This window comes from Parasteatoda tepidariorum, chromosome 11, assembly GCF_982258835.1.
Source record: "Parasteatoda tepidariorum strain Cologne lab strain chromosome 11, Ptep-v5.0, whole genome shotgun sequence".
NCBI classification, from domain to species: domain Eukaryota; kingdom Metazoa; phylum Arthropoda; class Arachnida; order Araneae; family Theridiidae; genus Parasteatoda; species Parasteatoda tepidariorum.
In genome coordinates this window covers 70,137,756-70,160,305 of record NC_141765.1, presented here as the reverse complement: position 1 = coordinate 70,160,305, position 22,550 = coordinate 70,137,756, and the positions used below count along the sequence as shown (strand labels likewise).

General features: G+C 27.7%; 1 protein-coding gene across 5 annotated transcripts in view; it reads left to right on the top strand.

Annotated features, from left to right (window-relative positions):
• Positions 1-16,987, top strand: part of LOC107453666 (synaptotagmin-5) — an 89,892-nt gene extending 72,905 nt beyond the window's left edge. For all 5 annotated transcript variants that reach the window (XM_043040062.3, XM_016070564.4, XM_016070566.4 and 2 more), the window contains 5 exons: positions 2,819-3,042; positions 6,369-6,497; positions 8,313-8,669; positions 10,226-10,340; positions 11,706-16,987. In XM_043040062.3, the coding sequence (XP_042895996.1) occupies positions 2,819-3,042; positions 6,369-6,497; positions 8,313-8,669; positions 10,226-10,340; positions 11,706-12,064 (1,184 nt within the window). In that variant the 3' untranslated portion in view covers positions 12,065-16,987. The remainder of the gene's footprint in view (positions 1-2,818; positions 3,043-6,368; positions 6,498-8,312; positions 8,670-10,225; positions 10,341-11,705) is intronic.
• The last annotated feature ends 5,563 nt before the right edge of the window (positions 16,988-22,550 follow it).

Here is a 22,550-nt window from a genome sequence, read left to right as displayed (position 1 = left end):
TTCATTATTTTTTTCAGTTACTTTAGAATATAATTTATTTAGCGTTTGGTTTTGTTAAAAAGATTAAAATACCCCAAAATACTAAACTATTACATTTTAACATCTATAATTAAAATAACAACTGAAGAGATTATTTGATAAAATAGACATGCCAAAATAATCTTTCAGCAGTGCATTAAGTGCTGATTCATGACTAGCTCATCTCGCTAGAGAAATTAACGTTGACAGACTCTAAATTTGAGTGTAAAATTTAAGGAATTATCTTTAATCCCTTTAATGGTGGTAGTCATGTTGATATAATGAAATGCCAAAGTTTATCCTGGTTATAGCGAAAGTAATTAGAAATACGATGTAGTGCCTTGATGAAAATTGCGATACAAAGCTAATTCAGTTATTTACTTTAGTGGTTTAAAGTGATTTCATTAGGTTTCAAATGTCTATTACACACAAAAGATTTAGTGGAGAGAAATTATTATTATTTTATGATCTAGTAGTTAGTTGTTTATAAATGTTGTTTTTAGAATTCAGAAAAGCATGAAAGCTTCAAACTTACAGAAAAATAAATACATGCTAGTGGTCTTATTACTGTTTTTTGTTCATGTTGGAGCAATATGGGGAGCTATTGAATCATTCTCTGGTCGTATTATCTCCCGTTTTGCTTTTATAACCAGTATTGAGCAGCCGATCCAATTTAAGGTTTACAACTATCAATACTCAATTTCGTAGCCTTGTAATTTTGGTCATAACCCAAAGAGAAGAAACTCCTGAATCAAGCATTGAGACAAACTAGCTTTCAGGGAGACTTTTTTTAGATGGAACTAGCCCGTCTACCAAATTTTTGTTACATGGAGAGGAAGATCACAACAGACTCTCACGGTAAGTCTGACGGCGAGGGGACTCTAACCCATGACCCGTCTCTACTGAGGATATTTTTGGTTCAAATTGTGGTTGGTGAGATACAACAGCAGAATTCTTATGAACCAGCTATTGTTGGGATTCAAACCTGGATCACCTTATTGGGAGGAACCTTTTCTTTTTTTACAAAAACTAGTTAACTAGTATTTTAGACTCGGAGTAACACTTTGTATAAAACGTTTCGTAGTTGCCTAAATCGTACATCGTGTGTAATCATAAATCGTACCCAACGAATGAATTTTAATTACTGAAAAAGTCGATTTTCAAGCCATTCTAACTAAACTACACTCAAATTGTTGAAAAAAAGTAACTGGAAACTTTTTTGTACTAACTTTCACCCACTATCAAATTTCTCATCTCGAAAATCAGCCTTTTACAAACTTTTTTTTTATTTTTTTTTAAACTTTATGCATGAATTAGTCGAGGGGAAAAACTAAACTATTTCAGTAAATCCAATTACATTTAATACCCTTATTGTAAGATTTATTTTCCGTATTTTATTAAAAGTAATGATTAATATCTAAGTGATTAACCTTCTGGTTGTCAAGTAATAATATAGTAATTATTGGTCAATATAGTAAGATTATAGACCGATATGTCCGAGTACCTTCTATTGTTGAAGGTTTCAATCGGACCAATTTTCCTATTTCTAATATCTAAGAAGAAAATTGATAATAGATCCAAAAAAGGTGCAGTATTTGTAAAAGTCAGGCTTGAGCTTTGTAGTACGAAAGATTATATTCCATTAACATTTTAAATATTTATAATACTGTTACTTTAATTGTAACACTTCAAAAATAAATTGTTTTGGGTTACTCATGATCTACTTATTTACTTAATCATAAATACTCAAAATTTTTCAGGTTAGTACGATTTAGGGAGCAGTTGGTACGGTTTCCTAAATCGTACCACTTGCACTCCTTGTAAAGGTATTATTCCCAAAAAATATAAGTAGCTTTAAAGTTGTATTTTATTAACAAAATGTTTCTAATGCAATTGTCAGTGATTTGCTGTTGTAGTTCATTTACGTCGCACTGGAGCTTCACAATGGGCTATTGGCGTCGGTCTGGGAAACATCCCTGAGGATGATCCGAAGACATGCCATCACAATTTTGATCCTCTGCAGAGGGGATGGCACCCCCACTTCGGTAGTCCGACGAACTGCACGCGAAGTCGAGCACTTTGCGGTAGAACAGTTTAACGAGGACCAATACCGCACACCCTCGGTCCCTACGCAGACTGATCCAAGTGGTCACCCACCCGCACACTGACCGCAGCCAGTGATGCTTGACTTCGGTGATCTACTGGGAGTGTCTTAACGATCAGTCCACTGCGGGACGTCAGTGATTTGTGACAGATAAAAATTTAAATGAGAAAGTGGTGCGATTTAGGCAACCGTCTTATAATACAAATTTCATAGAAATTAATTTCAAATCATATCTTGAAAATATTTGCACTCCATAATCTTAAATATCTCAAAATTTGACAATTTTTATAGTAGTGTCTGTTGTAAAATTTATTTATAATGATAAGGTATCTAAATTTCAACCAATTTTCTGAAAGCCTATTCTCATGTTGCATGCATGGCGTCTTTTAAGTAAAACCTGATATTAGTCTTCATAACAGCTCTTACAAATCAGCTATTACTTCCGAATATACGACTAAAACTCCTACATAAGTTAAGATATAATATTTATTTTTACTGTATTTTCATTTACTTGTATTTCTATTTATTTTAACAAATAGAAACACAAGCAATTTACAATATATTATGCAACAAAATAATTTAATAACAATGTAATTTAATAAAAATATAATATATTTCTGCAGTATGATTAACAATATAAATAGAATTACAAGAATAAATAAAGAAATCACAAGTAATCTTTTTTTTATTTATTAGAAAAACGAAAACTCAAGTATGGCAATATCGATGGACTTGAAGAAGGGACATACATCAAATTGAGTGGAACACCACAATATACAGTGGAATGTGGACCACCTGTTACTCGTAGTAACAGCAAGCACAATTCTCTTCATGGAGGTAAAAATGGCCGTAAAAGAGAAGATTCTACTTACAGTAGTATGTCTTCCAGTAGTCAAGGAAACGCTTCTGTTTCAAATTATGTAAGTCATTATATTTGTTTAAATTGGAAAGAAATAATATAAAATAAATTTCGAAATGATGACGTACATGCATAAAAGTTTAAGGTTGTTTAAAGCGCTTTTATCCCGTGGAATATCGTTTTTTTGACAAATAATATGCTATTTTTATCTAACTATTGAGTTCGTAATAGTATTTGATATCTGTTAAATTTCGTTCGACTCTAGTCAGCGCTATTTATAATTATGAAAATAACACAAAATATCAATATGAAGAAAAGCTACTGTTTTTTGTAAATAAAAATTGTTTATAATCTAACTTTTCAATATTTAAAAGTTACTCCAATAGTTTGGTTACTTCACCATTTAAAATCATAAAAATATGTCACATTTTGAAAATTTTGGCAATTGGCGATATTCTTATAGAGATTCTTATTCTATTCTTATTATGTTTTCAAGATTCAAAATATTTGCCTGTTTTAAACTTCAGACAAGTTTTTTCAGCCATGTATTATACATAATATTGCGTTTACTTTATATTTTATATAATAGCTATATATTATAGAATTTTATATTCAGTATATAATAGTACGATATGTTTAAAATCGAAATTTCACTGACGTAATTTTAAGCACTTAAACTTAAGCCTTTTTAATAATAAGACTTATTTTCATAATTATTTATAAAGCAAAAGATGATTCTGCAATTATCTTTAAATTTAATACGTATTTAAAGACATTATCTATTTTATTTTTCTGATCATAAAAAACCTTACATAGGTCCATAACTAAAACAAATCGGTTTATAAATTGAAATGCTAAGTTCTATAGCTTAAATTAAATTATTTGTAGCTGTGTATGTATAACCAATAATTGTTTGATTTAAAAATCGAATTTATTTCGGTTAATCCGACATTATTTATACTATTCAGAAATTTTGTTGAAATGACCACATTAGTATTTTATAATTTATTTCTTAAATTTTTGACTGAAATAACTACGCATTGTAAACTAACTCGAAAAATTGTTAAAATATTACATTTTAATTAGTTAAAAATATAATTTATGACAAATGTAAGGTACTGTAATGACAAATGCAAGGTACTGTAATGACAAATTTAAGGTAAATGTAAAATTATGACAAACGTATACAGGAAATTGCCTTTAGTTTTACAATTTTCCTTTACAATCACGGATTTACGAAATTTTAATGCACAAATTTCAAAAATATTATGTTCTTAAAACAAAATTTAAATTTAGTCTATGAACAAGAATTTCTGAAGTCTTAATTGTGAGCCGATAATGTAAAAGAAACAGCTTTGAAATAAGAACCGTCAGGTTTAAAAAAATATTTCTGTAACGATGCACATAGACAGTCATCTCTAAACTGTGGTTATATTTTACAAGTTTCTTTGAATTTTAACAATACTTTTAACAATTATCTATAAACTGCTCGTGAACCATAAAAAAATTTAGTTAAGATCTCATATATGTAATAAATAAAGAACAATTATTTGAAAATGGAAAGTTGTTAGAACATTTTTCCAAAACTTAAGTGTTGACCTAATTGGCACGTTTCCAAATCTGTACTTCTGCCAATTTGGAAAATATTTCGTTTCAAAAATAGTTATGGGTGGTTCGTAGTACATATCATATGCATGAAATATGAAGTATTAGTTAAAAAGACTGAATACTAAAGTAAAAGTTTTTATTGCTGTTATTATTGTAGACAGCACAAAAAATAAATCATCGTTATTTTGATTTTTTTATCATACATATCATATTTACATAATTATGTTTATCTTAAAAATATTTTTTATGATATTCAATTTCAACTTCATGATTTTCGTGCAGAAGCACGTCAATGTTTAAAAAATAGTTAGAAACTATTATAATAGTTTAAGTACTGCAGTGCCAGAAAAGAATTCTTGGCAAGGTAAATAAGAACAAAAGAGAAAAGATTTCTTGCCGGCATAGTAGCAGGATCAATTATTGCGCAAAATAAAGTAATGGCTTAACACATTTTTTTACAAAATATGTATGTATTTTGTTAAAAAAAAAATGTGTTACGCCAATGATCTATAAAAATGATTTAACACAATTTACATTTCTTATGCATCAGGTTTTAAAAAAATATTACAAATTTAAAGAGATATAAACTAGAATACCTCTTCGTTGCAAGTCATTTAAAATGTCAATTACGATGCAATTTTTGTAATAATATAAAAATTTTAAATTTCGGTCATAAACACGTTTTAAAACAAATGTTACATGAAATATTTTTAAAAATATGCAGTGTTCTCAAAAAAAAAACTTTTTACAAGTTCAATGCAACTACAAGTGTAAAAATTGTTTTTTTTTGCCTGGCCCAGCAACAATAATTTAAATAATAGTATAATAAAAGAAAGGGTATATTTTGTGCTACGTATGAATGAAGCAAAACTACGTAAATAACGCACACATAAAAGCACAAAAATAGACATATTATAGTTATGGTTCTAGTGTCGACCTTCCTCCGTGTCAAAACACAGAATGACTGAAGTTAATAAGGAGACAAACACATTCCAATAAGTGAACGTGGTTAACCAATAGATAAAGGGGAACAAGCTTGAACAAGATGAGAAACGAAGAGAAACGGGTGTGAGAGGACTGACTTCAATAGTTAATCTCTCACTAGATAGATCCATCATATCGATATGTTACCGGAAGTTTACTGTAATGAAGTTTCCAAGTCACCTTCAAAATGTTAAAATACTAAAATTGTATGTTTGTAACGAATTAAAAATTATTAGCCATCAGCTGTTGCAATCCGGTTTTTTTTTTTTTTTTTTTTTTATTCCTACTTTAGTTAACAATATTACACAAAAAAGAGCAAAATGAAGGGCGTTCTTATTTATCCCTGGTATAAATACAAAAAGTAAAAATCGAACATCATTTTATCTTATAATTTTAATTGTTTATGTAAATAAAGCATACATCTGTAGTCAACCCTGAGCCAAGTGATTTTCCGCTTTACAGAAAAAAAATTCTGGTTTTTAGGGACACAGCAAGCACAATTCAAAAAAATAAGCCTTTTTTATGATCACAAATCAACCATACTTCCTCACTTTTTGACAACTTAATATTGACTATGAAGACAAAAAAAATTGTACTCTATTAAAGTGGAGTCTTTTTTTTATTACTATTTTAACTTTAAATTTATGTATTTGCTTTAAACGAAAAGGTCGGTATAAAGACAATCCCATCTGCCATAGTAACGGACTGTTATATGGAAAAGATTAAAGACATATTCATTTGTATCTTTCGCAGAATAATATAATGCTTATATATAACAGTCATTATTCTTTTTAGAGTGAAGCTTCTATTGATGCTCCTATAACTGATATCGAACAAGATGCAAATTATGGACAAGTAACTTTCAGTAGCTGGTGTTGCATGCCTGATGGTGCTAATATGGGAAAACTGATCGTGGTGCTAAAGGTTAATATTATTTTAAAATACATTTTTAAAGAAATATGCGATTCTAAAAACAAAAAGTCGTAAGTCTCTATAATAAGATTTTTTTCCCTATAATATGACTTTATGTTGAAAATTAATAGGGGCTAATTTCACTAGCTAGAAATATTTGAATCATTCCTAAAAATCAAAATTTTATGAAACTTAAAAAAGTCTCAAAAATATTCAGAACACCTCATTTTTACATATTTTGCTATTATATGATTGCTTAAAAAAATTGTGAAAGCAACTAACGAACATTTAACAGTGAATTAGACATAATGGATCTCAAGGCTGATATCATAATTAAAATTATTTTTAAAATTTTAAACTTATCAGCACAACTGCCAATACTTTTTATTTTGCTGTTATAAGTATTAAAAACTAATGGAGTTGCCTCAAAGCTTCACTTAAATAAATCAACAGAAGACCTAAATGTTAATTCAAAATTCAACATACGTCCCATAATGGAAATTTAGTTTTGCTCCACATTTCTTTTCTTTTTATTATTTAACATAGTAATTAATAATTTTTTAAAAAAAAACAGGAGAGTTTGCAATATCCAGCTTTAATATACATGTTTAGAATTTATACCGAGAACGAACAAAAAAAGTATAAACATTAGAACCCGCAAATTTATATTTATACGAGTCAGTTACAAAAACGCTATCGAAAGCTGTCAAATCACTAGTGAGTGTTGAGTCACTAGACAAAACTAAAACTTCACAAGCAGTACGCTGATTGTGTCTCTAATGATCACCTTTACACTCATTCAATGATTCTTGATGATGAAAAAGTTTAATAAAAGTACAACTTAAAGGCGGTCTTCACGGAACACCGTATATGCCGACAGGGTGCCCATATTGGATGATTTCAAAATTAAAATTCTCATAAACAAAAGATAATAGAGGAATGAAACAAACGGTATGTTTATTGTGATAGCTGTAAAAGTTTTATACATATATTCGATTGAACTAAGTGTGTTTCTGGTATTGGAATATCAGTGATTGGATTACGGAACGGCAATTGTGTGCTTTTTAAGAACTCTGTATAGCACCATCTGTTGATAAAGTTTGTAACTAACTTCCAAAATTTCTGTGCAAAATTTTCACAACATTCACAATATACAAACCGTTTGTTCCCAAAAGATGTTTTACAGAGACCCTAGGGTTCAGTGGTAGGATAATGAGAGTTCCGAGAGTTAGGTTGTTTTTTAACCAATTATAATTATGATTATATCCAATCAATAATCCATAATTTATTTAACATTTTGGTTTGTTTACATGAAACTATTTACGTAAATGCCGCTGAAAAAAAAGTGCAATATTTAAAATAAATTTCAATAACACTATAGTATTATGAAAAGGATAAGTATTTATAAAAATTTCCATCTGCATTTTTCATTGAACGTTTCAATTCAAAATAAAATAAGTAAATTCAAAAATACAGACTTAATTTCTCTGATAACTATCCTCAACGTTTATAAAACATAATTAAATGTTTTAAAACCATAATTAAGTCTGCTTATTTTATTCAATTTTAGCATCATATGCATACACGAAGAAGAAATTCATAATTTTAAAATATTTCACTCTTCATATTTAATATTTTCAAAATAGTATTATATAATAGTAGTAGTATTAAATAACAGTATTTTCTTATAATAAATTCACAGCTGCTTATGAATCGATCATTTAGGGTTCCTTTGCCAAAAACAATTGGGAACCACTGCTTTATTCAAAAGATTAAGAGTTTATTTCGAGAAAGATTAAATTTTTACAAATATTTTAATGTTAACAGGAAGCTCAGGATTTACTACCAAGATCTTATGGAGGTGCATGTGATCCTTACTTAATACTCCAATTGATCCGTGATAAAGGACGGAAGAGATGGTCCAAGCCTAGTACATCTGTCATTTATGAATTCCGTACCAGTTCCAAGAAAAAGACGCAGCATCCTATTTTTAAAGAAAAGTTCAGTATGGATATAAGCAAAGCAGATTTGAAAGAGGATTCTTTAAAAATATCGGCGTTTGATGATGAAAAATATGCCAATGATTCAGAGCTAGGAGAAGTAACGATTCCTCTTCGCGCATTAAATTTTGATAAAAATGGAGAAGAAATTTGTAAAACACTCGATTTCTTGGAACCACGAAAGGTAACAAATTAGTTTTGTCTTTGTGTGTATATTATTCTTGATTATTAATTCATTCTAATGTGAGAAAAGCTCAAGTAAATACAGATTTTTATTACATTTTCAAAGTAAAATAATGTTCTAAATTTAGAATATGTTAGAAGTATGCATATTTTTCTTACATACAAGAATGTATATGCATGCAATCATAATTCTTTTATTGACACGAGTCATAAAACCCTAATAAATTTTTATTACTGAAAATTACATACGTCAAAATCAGATATTTTCAACCAGAAATATAAAAATCCAACCATCACCACCATGGGAAGCACAGTATAGCCTACATTGTAACAAGTTTTTGAGAAAGGAGAGAAACAACTAAAAATGTTCCAAAATTATTATTCCAATATAATGAATAATAACTAAAGTTCTTAAAAGTTGAGAAAAAAACGAACGAAACAAAATTATTATATTTTATTTCATAATCGCCACTGAACAGTTAATGACTATATCAATGTTCAACACTGTAGCCTTGCCATTTTAAACTCCTGGCTTAAGCATTGGGTCAAACTAGTCTTCATACAAGACTTTCTGATGGAATTAACCAGCATATGCCTAACATGGAGAGGAAAACCAAGAAAACCTCCCACGGTTAACCTGGCGACTAGGGGATTCTAAAAATACCCCTTTTGTTAGCTGAATTATTAGGTCTGTTACAATCGAGGTAACAGTGCTAGGTTATCTTCACAATTCAAAGCAAATGTTAGATTCTTAAGTAAAGACCAACTCCTAAACGGAGACAAGTATAGCCCAATATTTTTTTAGGTGATCCATTGTCCTCTGGGTTGGATCCAAATTACGAAATTGAACATAATGAGAGTCATACATAGAAAATTTAGGGTAATTATCAAATGCACAGTAATTTAAAAGCAAATACGTCTAAAGTTTGCAACGTTTTACAAGATTTACATCTATCACGTAAATCTTGCAATCGAACTCTCGTAAACCAAGAAAATTACAACACTTTTCATGTAAATCTTACACTCGAACTCTATCTCACGTAAATTATGTCACGTTTGACATAAATCTATAAATCTTTCAATGGAAATATCGACCACTTTCCTACTAGCTAGCGTTATTTTTACGCAGAATGCGTTATTTTTTCGTCTTCTAGAATTTACTGATGGTCAGAATTTTGACCACTTTCCTACATAAACAAACATACACAAATAAACATACACAAAACTAAAATTGAGAAAAATAAAAATTTAAGTAGACTGAAAAAGAGAAGAAAAAAATTTTAATTTTTTTGCACCTCCAAAACGAAAAAAGGGAAGGCGCATCTCTTTATTAATTAGCATCTTTTAACATCTGATATTCCCAACATTTATCGTTTTACAAGAGGCAAAAACGAAATTCAATTACTTCGTTTTATTCACTTGAAAAATGTGGCTGTTTTTATCTTATTTTTAAGTACATTTTTGTGAAAGGTGTAATGGAAAGTGTTTATCAACCTTCATGTAAAATTATTTAAATTTTAAAAGTATTGCAAAAATAAAATATAACAAACTTTACAGGAACACGGAGAAATTTTGTTTGGTCTTAGCTATTTACCGACTGCTGAAAGGTTGACTTTTACTTTGACCAAGGCACATAACCTAAGAATAACAGCAGATGAAATTGAATCTTTTGGTACGTATGTAGCTATGAAACATTTTTAAACATATACAATTTTGTATTTTAATTATGAACATTAGATAAAGCTTTTAAATTATTAAATAAAGATTTTTTTTAAAAAAAATTCATTATTAACTTATTCCGATGGATCTTCTTTGGTTACAAAAATATTCTAACTTTCAACAATGCTAAGAGTATCATTATAAATTTATTGTAATAAGTGGAAGGTCAAAATAACACCAAAACGATTGATTTTGATTTATGGTTTAGATTTGGATTCTTAAAAAGTGCTTTTAATAAATAGAATTTTGTTCCAACAACTACTTAAAAAGACGCTATAACGCAAGAAAAACTTTTCATTGCAAATTCTGCTTCAATTACATTAACAGGGGTGATTGTGAGCCCAAGTCAAAATTCCAGAAAATTTCTTGAGTTAAAAAAAAACAGTTTAAATTGAAAAATTAGAAAAAAATTTAAACAAGGTTTTTTTCTTTTTTCTCAATATTTCTTAGTTTACTTAAAATATATTTAAAATTTCACACATACCTATGATGACCTGGAGAAGTAATTAAAATTTACAAATATGGCTTTCTTTCTTTAGTTTATTATTATAACAACTATTTACTGGAAAAAAATGAATATTAATCATGAATATAAGCTTATAAAGTATCTCTCTGAATCTTCCTTACAAACAAGTAAAATAAACTGTGTTTTTAAGTTCCACCTTTGAAAATTTGATTTCCGGAAACTTCCGTGATCAATGATTTTTTGAAAAGTCTGGACCTTCGATCTCCGGAAACTTCCGGATCACTATTAGCGAAAATTCCGGAAATCCGGATTTTTTCCGGAGCACAATCAGCCCTGCATTAATTATTCAAAATTTAAAGTTTAGATAAAAGTTAGCTAAGATAAACCCGGAGCAAATCAAGAAATTTTAAATGCTGAAAAAAAATTTAAAAATACCAAAATGCAAACAAATTAAGACGGGATTACTCTGGATAGAGCAGTTGGAAAGTAATTTTAAATTGGGCCGGCCCTGTAAATTGATTCAAAATAATAACCAAAACGGCCTTCGATCATCATGTTGATCATTAGCTTAGTACTGAGGACAGCTTTATTGAAAGATGCATATATTTCCTTCTTGCACATTGCGTCATTACGTTGGTTGCTGTTAATTTATTCTGTATTGTGTTACGTAGCAAAATTTTTCGGGAAATAACTTGGAATTATTTTATTAGTATCAAAAGAAAAAATAATTCAAATTCAATGATTCAAAATCTATTTTAAAAAAAAAGTTTTGTTTGATATTAATATTTTATACAAAATTATTTTCTTGTTGTGAAATGGATTTTGAAACTGATTATACTTTCTTTCGTACAGCACCATTCATTCGAGTCTTACTTATGCATAATGGCAAACTGCTAAAAAAGAAAAAGACAACTTCAAGACAGTCCACGACAAATCCCGTATTTAATGAAACCTTAACCTTTGATGTCCCTCCATTACAACTCGATCATGTTGTCTTCCTGGTTGTTGCTAGTCATCGTGATCCTCAAGATGAATCTCTTTCTTCTCCAGATAGTCCCACATCTCCTCCTAACGGATCAAGGGCAAGAAAAAGCCGCCATATCGGGAAAGTTGTCATTGGTTCCTCTGTCAAAGGTTTGGCTCTTAATCATTGGAAAGCCATGAAACAATCTCCAAGGAAATTAGTCACCCAATGGCATACCTTAAGATGAAGAGACTGACTCAAGGGCATGGAAAATTTTCTTATTATCTATATTGTGATGTGAAACAAATCATATATTTTAAATCAAATATAAAACATGTGCATAGATTTAGATAAAACAAAGTGTGGTGTATAAATATGTTTAATTTATTTAAATACTATTAAGTAAACTGTAAAACATGTGATGAACGGTTTTTAAGAAACACATTATGTTGACAAACCACCGTACTGTGAAAAGTTGTACTTAATTGAAAGTAAATCTAGTCATTAGAGAATGGAATTATAATGAATTAGTTTTAGTGTATTAGCAAAATATTTATTTTTCTTTTAAGTGCTGTTTTTGAATAGTAGGTTGATTACCTTTACAATCGTTTCATAACAAAAGACTTTCCCTGTAATCTAGATATGCTTTTTCTTAAAATAAAAAAAATATTATTATTATTAATACCCTACTTATATTTACATTAGTTTAAATTAAAAAAAATTATCTTGAAAATTTTACTGACAATGTAACTAAAGGAGCTTTTTTAAATTATATTACTATTCCTATGCATTTTTACAATCAGAGAAATTTATTTTTGTTATTAATTGAAATAATTAAGAAGTCTGTGCTAATATTAGAATAAGTTTCATGATAAAATTATTAAGAGTATTCCGTTTGAATTTTTGTAACAAATGCTGAAAAACTACAAAAATCAATCAGGCATGATCTTAACCAACTTAAAAAGTCAACTTATTTATTAAATTTTTAGAATTTCTCCTTTTCTAACAAATATATTGCACCCAATAAAATAAGCTATTTCCAATTCAAAAAAAATACAACAAATAAAAACTTATAGAAAACTACGAAATTTTTCACAAATAATTAAGAGTAAAAAAAAACTTCATTATACGCCCATTCTCCTTTTGTTGTTTCGTTTATAAAGACACTCAGTACTTTGAACTAAAAAAGAAATGAAAGTTGGAGATTATATTCAATGATAATTATAAATTAAATGTTGCAAACATACTTAAGAATTTAATAAGTATATTAAAAGTCATACAAAATCAAATCAAATATACATTGTTTTCTGTTATGAAGAAAATGGAGCAGAAAAAATTAATAGCAAAAACTTAATCAAATTTGAACAAGCCACTACTGAGAAAGAGTAGGCTGAAAATGTCAAAACCTCTTTGATTGTCAGAGAAAACAGAGAGGCTATTATTAAAAACATCTACAAGTTTTATCAGGAAATCAAACTGGTTTCGGTGATTTGAGTACCGCCTTCATCAGTTATGATTTATTAGAGTTCGTTTCCTTACTCAAATATTAATTATCACCCCCTAAGAATGAAACTTTATTAATAAGGATTCTAAAAATATATATTAAGGGACGCCATTAAGGAGTGTTCTATAGTTGAAAAATAGTATATGATGAACATAAGATAGCCTTTACATTTTATACATTCAAGAATTCAAAAAAAAAAAAAAAATTATAAAAATTAACATATAGAGGCATTTTTCAAAAGAAAAATAAGTCTCAAACTTTTAGCCTTTATTTACCTTAATTAACTTTTATTTTAAAAAAATCATACTAAATAAAATTTCCCACATAATTCCCAGATTTTTTCAAATAGACTTTCACTAATATCTTTTACATGAGTATATCAATAGTAAATGGTGTCATGTTACGTTTAATCTTATTAACAAGTATTTTTATCATGAACGGATTTTACCATGGACATAGTTAATATAGTTTGTTATAAATATACATTTCTGTTTCATGAGAGATATTTATAAGAATGGTGCTAAGTCTAAATTATATTTAGAGCAAAAACTCACTAATATAAATAAATATTTACATTAAATAACAAATAGTCAGTCAGGACTTTCTTTTCACATAAGATCAAATTTTATAAATGAAAATTAGCATGATGTAACAAGATGAGCTTTATTTCAAAAATTACCCAAATTATGCACTACTTATATATTAACCGCTTCTTTGTCGGTGCCGCATCTCATACGTACGGCGTTTTTGTGCCTGTATGGTCAGCGTCGGATGCCATGCGACGAAGAGAAAAATTACATCATTGAAAGTGAATTCGTCGATACTTACTCGTCTCTTTAAATCCCGCTATTGAATGTTGCTAATGTTGTATTTTGAATGTCACTAAGAGATGGTGCAACTAGTTATACTTTCTTCACGATTTTCGCAGTGAGATTTCCCGCCTTGAATTGAAATCAAAATCATTTCGTACTTTCTGCAATTCCGCTTTCATTAGAGATAAAATTATACATTAGTATTAAAATTAATTATTATTCATTAATAAATAATATTAATTAATTATTAATTGTTTCATTATTATTGGAATTATTTTCTAAAATATTTTTCACTTAATTTTAATAATTAATTTATACAGATATTTATCTTAAGCACCTTAATGCTATAAAGTTAATAAATATGTGTTATCACAGTGTAATTTTTTAAGATAAAACTTGGGTGCATTGCAGGGAAAACTGGAGATCAGTGAATGGGACATCACATATTTCACTACCAGTAGGTCATGCAAAAAACTGCTTGCTGGCAAAAATATTTTGTATTTTCCAAGTGAGGATAGAACATATATTTATTTTCAGCAATAAAAACTTTTTTTTGGGGGGGGGGGTCGGAAATTCGAGGAAAAAATCCGACACAGAAGGGGTTAAAGAAAATTTATAGTATTCAACTCATTTTTCAAATTTAATCAAATTTCAAATATCAACAATAACTAAATAATTCAAGTTGAAAGGTAATTATTTAAAGAATTTTTATATAGAATTCTCTTAGCTGCTTCACACCAACAGTTGCTTCACACCAACAGTTGCTTCAAAGCCACATAGCTTTAAGATATTTTGTTCTCATTTGTTCATTTACTTTTTTATAGAAATTGTTATTAAATAGCTGACTAATAATAAGTAAAAAAAAAACTATTTTTTTCTATTTTTCAATTTTGTGACTTAGTAGAGAAAGAACGAACATGAGAAAACTGAATTAAAAATGGAATTCTCTAATTTATGAAAACAATTAAATAAAATAGAGATTAAAAATTAAAAAAAAAAAATTTTTAAGTTTTTCTAATTATTTTTGACACAAACAATAAAACAGAAAAATCAGTACCAAAATATTAGTTCATCTAAAACAAATAAATTAGCGAACAGATAAATAAATCAGGTGGGAAAAGTAGAATCAATCTAACCCATGTTCGTAATATTAATAACAAGACTTGTTACACAAATTGTATTTCAAAAAATTAAAAATATCTTAGTCTTAATATTATTCATAATTTTAAAAAATTGAAAAGAACATTTTGCTGAAGATAAAATTCACAACGTTATTTAATATTATTTAACAAAATTGTGCTTTTAAAACAGTTCTAAAAACAAACCCAACCCTTTATATTTGTCAGTGAACTTCGTGTTTTTCTTTAGAGAGAAAATTTAAAGAAATTGGGCAGATAAAAGTGTCGTTTGGAAAAGCAGATACCAAGAAGGTTTGATTCTGATAGTAAGAATCATGTTGATCATAATCAAATCATGAGCACATGCACACTGAAAAATGATTTAAAAAGCATCGCAAAGTTTAAAAAAAAAAAAATTTTAAATATCAGTGTAACAAAAAACAAATGGTTTCAAAAGAAATTTTAAAACTTTTGGTATTAAATTAGATTAAAGTGTGCAAACCTATTTTTTCTTTTTATAAAGAAATATAAATTTTATTCCTAATTTTTCACATAAATATTAATGTTTGTATTATAGAATCATATATCTTATGATCAATAGTTAATGTCTGAAATATTTTGCACAACTTGTTCAAGTAGTTATGTATACATCAAAGCAGAATTCCAACACTTAAGTTCAAATAAATTTTTGCAGATAAGTTTTTAATCGGAGAAAGGAGAGTAAAAATATCCAAAATCTGTACAAGTGTAAAGAAGTGTAATAAAAATTGGCATTTAAAGTTCATAAAAGATAAAATCCAAAATAAAAATTCATAAATAATATATTACTATAGTTAAATTAGCAATTATAAATATTATATATGGTAGAACATAAATAATAATAATAAAATTGATAAATATTATTCAATTTTTCTATAACTATATGCATATTATTCATGTTATTAAATACTATATAATAAATTTTGTGTTGTAAGTATGAATAATATATATGTTAACAGAATTAAAAAATACAAATGTGATTTAATAATGCTTTTCAAAATACAACAAATATTATCTTAAAAAGTTAGAAGAAATTAAAACAATGAATATAATTTAAAATAGTATAAGAAAAAGAAATGTTTGATTTCATAATAATTCAAAACAATGAAAAAGTGATTTCAGAACAATAAAAACGGGGCATTTTATAACAACAAATGCATTCAAACAACAACATGGTTTCATAATAACAAGAAATTTAACGAAAAAATCCATTAAATTTCTAAAAGAGTTGAAAAGACTTCCCTGTCCAGGGAAAAAATGATTTTATAGTTTTACTGTTTAAAACATTATGTGTCTTTGTTTAAAACAAAGTGAGTGAACAAAAACAAAACAAAAAAAGAAGAAAAAATCAATGTAAAACATTCTTAATATTGTCCTACATACTAAAGCTATACATGTGAAAATTAGCTCTAAATGTCTTCATAACGATTTATTTAATATTTTTTGTTTTATTGAGATGTTGAATGTTGTAACGGTAAAATTTTGTAAGCATGGCAGCCAAAGTTGTTCTGTGATTTTGTATATAAAATTATGTTTTTTTTTTTTTTTACTGTATGTTAAATATTAATATATATTATGCATGAAACGTGATTTGTGAAATTATGAAAAACCAGTGAGAATATTCAGTGAATCTTATTGTTTGTGCAATATTGTAATTGTGTCATAGATATTATAAATAAAGAGTCTTAACTGTCCAAGTATTTAAATTGATTTTAGCTCATCATTCAAAAAAATATATCCTCACAAAATGGAATCAGTTTCAGTGCATAAACTTAAAAATCAGACTACTTTTAAATTTATAAGAGAGGATGGTGCTCATTGCTAAAAAAAAAAACTCATTTCACTAAAATAAAGGGAAAAAGCGAGAGAACTGGAGTTCGAATTCGACCGGCTGAAGATTCTCCGTGTAGGAAATGGTGACTGGTGCACTTTAAATCTGTCGGGTCTCAAAGTCCACCATGTTCCCATAACAAATCTCAGGGGGTACTGAATTGGAGATTTATCATTCTCTGGTTCAGATCAAAATTAAGATCTGTGGATGAATGAATGGCTGTATGAATGGGTCCATCCTATAATCGGGTGTGGCATATGGGTGTGACAGAAGTTGAATCCTTGACCATATATAGCACCACTAGAAAACAAGAACAATCTCACCTCCTCAGTCTTAATGGCAGACAACAACAAATGACAAACGAAAAAATTTATTGTTATTATTATTCCCATTTTACACATTTTAAGTTGTATAGATTGTTCAATTTCTTTGGTACAAATTAAATTTTACGATTTAGAAAAGGGGAGAAATCATTAACACTTATAAGTAAGCTGTCATAAAATTCAGGTTAAGATATGTAGGCCTGTTACATGAAATTAATTGTATGAGTTTTGGCATCCTCTTGCATCAAGGTTATAGACAGAGTATATTTCACCTTATGCCATGACTGCATGTAGGGCTTACAGCATCATAACGGAAACTCGAGAAGCCACTTTGACTATATTGACTATTTACACCATTTTATACAATAATTTAGAAAATATGGCATGTTTTAAGGGTATAGAAAGTGATTAGCGTCATAGGATGCTAATACTAGTACTTTGACATATCAAGTTATCCATTTTCTAAACAATTTTAGAGGGTTCACAGCAACATCAAAATTCCAGTTTTCTTTTAAAAAAATCCCTAAGTATAGTATTTTTCATACTCAGTTACTTATATATTTCATTAAAAAAAATAATTTAAAATTTTCTAAAAATAAGCATTATAAGTATCAATATAATTATAATGTTATCCAGTTTCTAAAGCAGCATTTACATTAATTAAAATCAAATAAAATTATTGTTAAAGATAACACTGACAAGTGACTGTAATTTAAACATATATACAAATACATTTCCTTTTTGTTTTAACTGAGAAATTTCAATTTTTTTTAAACTAATTTTTAAATTAGTTTATTATGCAGTTTGCTTCACCTTGTGAACATAATTCTCAAATAATTTTCGCAATTCATTTGAGCTGATTTCTAACCTTTATGCTTTTGGTTTGATCAAATTTTATACTTATGGTTTCAAGTGATTTTCTACTTACGATTTAAATAAATATTCTACATTTGGTTTGACGAGAAAGTCTATTTTTATAACAGATAACTAATTTTGAATTTTGGTCAAAACTAATTTCTTTTTTATTTCGTTTACTTTACTTTTGATTAGGATTTTGACACAGTGCCTCTACATATGCTAAACAATATGCAAATATTTTTGGTCATGGTAGAAAGGTAATTTGTTATGCTTCAAAAACTACTAGCCCCAGATTAACTAAGGCCATGATAATAAGTATCCTCAAAACTAATCTTTTCAGAAGTAAAGGAATTTTATGTAAAATTCAATATTCAAATAAGAAGAAAACAAAAAGCTTGTGCAAATTTTTTAAAACTTCTTGACAACAATGCAATATTACGAGATGTACCCCTTAATTGAAAATCTGCATATTATATTACATAAAGGTAAAATATATAGAAAAAAAATCAACATTTTATATATAGCCTGCTATTGCAGAAAAGTGAATAAAGAAGATCTTGTCTTCTTTCAGTCAATACAAAATGACTTTTAGAAAATATTTAGACCATATAACAATATTCTTAAAAAAACTGAAATGAAAAAAACAATAACTACAACTACAAGAAGAAAGGAAAAATAGAAAAGTTAGTTCTAATGTAATATTAAATAATATTCCACATTCAACAAAACATGACGAAAAAAAATAAAAAATTAAACATTGGAATTTGAAAATTTTGATTTTTGAAGAACTTCTGTTATATTAGTAGCAGTATAGTAGTTTTTTCGACGAACTTTTAGTTTTTTTCACTTAAAGTCATCATCGAAACTAGAGAACAGGAACAAGTTTATAGGTCGCATACAACATTACAATGAAAGCTTATCTTGTTTTGTTAGCTACACACTTAAATATGACTCCAGAGCAAAAGGCAGCATATATAAAGGCAGTAATTACAGAATGAAGAAGGGAGACAACAATTTATGCAAGATCTTATGCATCAAGAAATAGATCAAAAAGGCAAGTATCAAAGATTTCAACTACTTGCTAGAAACAGTGGTACTTTCTTAAATACTTAGCTTTGCATTAGGATTCAAACTTTCAAAAACACTGCCCAATGAATACGGAAAGGCTCACTATTGTTGCTCGAAACATTTACCAACAAAAGGTTCCTCGTGGTTCAATAAATGCAGACTTACTATGCAAACTGCTCACTTTCGAGCAATGCACAAAAACAATTGTGTACAGTGCACACACAAAAAAAGAAAATAAACGGACCACACTGTATAACTTTTGATTAAAAGAGTCGAATTTTTAAAATTCAATTTCTCAGGAACTACCTATTTGACTGATTTTTTGCTCAAATTTTGCATTTTGGCATGCAAAATTGCATTCTTTAAAAGGATGCAAAAAACTGTATACCCTACAATTAATTTTTTTAAACTTTTATTAAATAAAATAATAAAAAATAATTACTAAAAGTTTTTTTTTTGCATAAAATTATCTTTGGATAAACAAAGTTTATAATTGCATACAAACATTTTTCAATTCACTCAAGAAGTTCTTGAGATATGGCAAAATGAGCAAAACAAAAAATTAACATTAAGAGGTCCAATCTTTGGACCGCTTCTCTGTCCAATCTATTGAGACCGTAGAGGAGAAAATAGGGAAGAGACAGCCAGCCCATTGTTTGAGCTCTGAAAACTTGTTCAAAGATGAACTGATAAGGGGATTACCTTTCTGGCGAAAAATTCATAGCTGGCGGTCACATCGTACTGGAATATTTTGTCACTATTATGGCTGTTTGTCACGACATTGTAGCAGCTTAACCTCCATGATCCCCTGGCCCTCAACGGACTATTGATTGAATGCTTTACTTAAAGAATTGTTAATACTACATACATCTTTTATTTAATTTTTTAAATTTTGCTTCAAAAATAATGAGTTAAATTTTTAAAACATGTTTTCCAAACATATGTACATACCCTACAATTGGGGTCTGTCTTATAAATAACGCGATTATATTTAATTTTAATCAATGTATAAAATTTTATTGAGAATACGTACAACAATTTCAAAAAAATTAACTAACAGGACAATTAAAGTAGGAATTTTTTTATTTAAATATATATATATATTTTTATAAATTATTTATATACATATTTTTTATTTAAATATACATACATACATAATATATATGTATATCCATCTCTACCACTGGCATACAATTCATCTTTTGCTTAACTTCTCTGATATTTATTTATTATTTATCTGGTTTTCTTCGATTATTTATATCATAAAAACAAAATATTTTGTTTTATTTTTAAAAAAATATTAATATTGATACATGTTCTACAATTGGGGGTGCTAGTTCGTCTGCTATACAGTAATAATTTATTTTAACCAATACATACGATTAAAATTTTAGTGAGTTACCATAAAATGATAAAAGTATTAAAACTAAAATAACAAATTTTAGTTCATGAGGATATACTACGTAGTTGTTGTTTGACATATTGATAGTTCTCGACTTAATTAACATTTAATGTAAAAAAATTTAATGATAATCAAATTTCCTTTTTATGTTAAGAAATAATAATAAATATATATAATAATAATAAATAGCCACACCTTTGAAAACACCTAGTTTTGAGAAAACACAGTAGTGTAAATTTAGTTTGTCAGTTAATATTTTCCTGAATAATAAATGAACAGTAATAAATATAAATTTCCTAAATAAATATGAATATCCAAACAATTATTCCTACATAATAAAATAATTTTCTAAGTAATAAAAAAATAAACATTCTTCAACTTATAAATTTTATTTAATGGTGAAATTTATTAAAATATGATTTTATTTTTGATCCAAGAATGTATTCCTTATATTAAAGTACAAAGTACACTCCATTTTTTACTAGACTCAATTTTTTATCAGAAGATGTCTCAGAATGGACTAATTCAGAATCTTCCACATCATTTATAAAGCTGGAAGCATTTAATGATCTCAATGTCTATGCAGAACAAGGAGTCAATCTAAGCACTGATTACATAGAATCAGTAAAATGTAAAAAAAAACATAATCAAAATGTTCTGCAGGTCCTCAAGTAAGAGTGACATGAAAAGAGAAATCTGTGAAAAACATTAAAAAATGTAATGTAACTGTATGAATTAAAAATAAAAACCAATAATTTTTTAATATATCACACAAATATTTTATTAGAAAATATATTATTTTGATTTTATCCATTATATGCTTTTTTCAGAATTTCCACTTTTATAACACATTTATTTGACTGGTCCACAACCTAAACATCATTTTAATTTATTCAATTTTGTATATAATATTTTTTTAGCATTTTGAACAAAAATATCATAGGATGAAGTCACTTTTTTGAAATTTAAAAAATAAACATAGAGCGATCAATGTACCTAGTAAAAATAAAATTTCATGTTATAGTTTTAAAGCTATGAAATTAAAATTTAAAGCTATGTTAAAAGAATAACATACTTCCTAGAGAAAAATTTTAGACTTTTAATTTAAGGCATATTCGGAAAGCATAATGCATACTTCAAATATATACATATTATATATAGTAAAATGTATTGGCCTATAGTACTAATAAACTTTAAACACCAATAGCTCATAGAATTTTCAAACTGGCTGAATCAATATTTAATGAGCAAGTGGATCAATTTACATACATTTCCTAGAAAGTTTAGTAAATAATCTGGCCCACCTGAATTTATTATGCTAATTAATATATATATAGACAGTATAACAAAATGATGAATGCTTGAAAAAAAATATGATTTTCAAATTAAAAATTTTTATTTCACTAATAAAACTAACAAACAAGAAAGACAATTGTTAACAAGGTTATCATCTTGAACATCATCTCCACGCAAAGTTGATGAAGTTTTTGAGAGATGGGGGAAAAATCATATTATTTTTTTCAAACAGTCATTATTTTTCATGTATTTTGCTTAGTACTTTAATTTACACAAGATTAATTCTAGATTAATAATCTAGATGAAGATCAAGAAACCATCCATAGAGTTTATACAGAGAACCAGTTGGAATAACTGCCAACAAGATGGATCATCCTAAAACTAGTCAAATACACTCCCTGGTATCCCTTAATGGTAGCACATGAAAAAGGCCCACAGAAAAGAAAAAATATTATTTATTTAACTAGGCAGTTTTCAATATT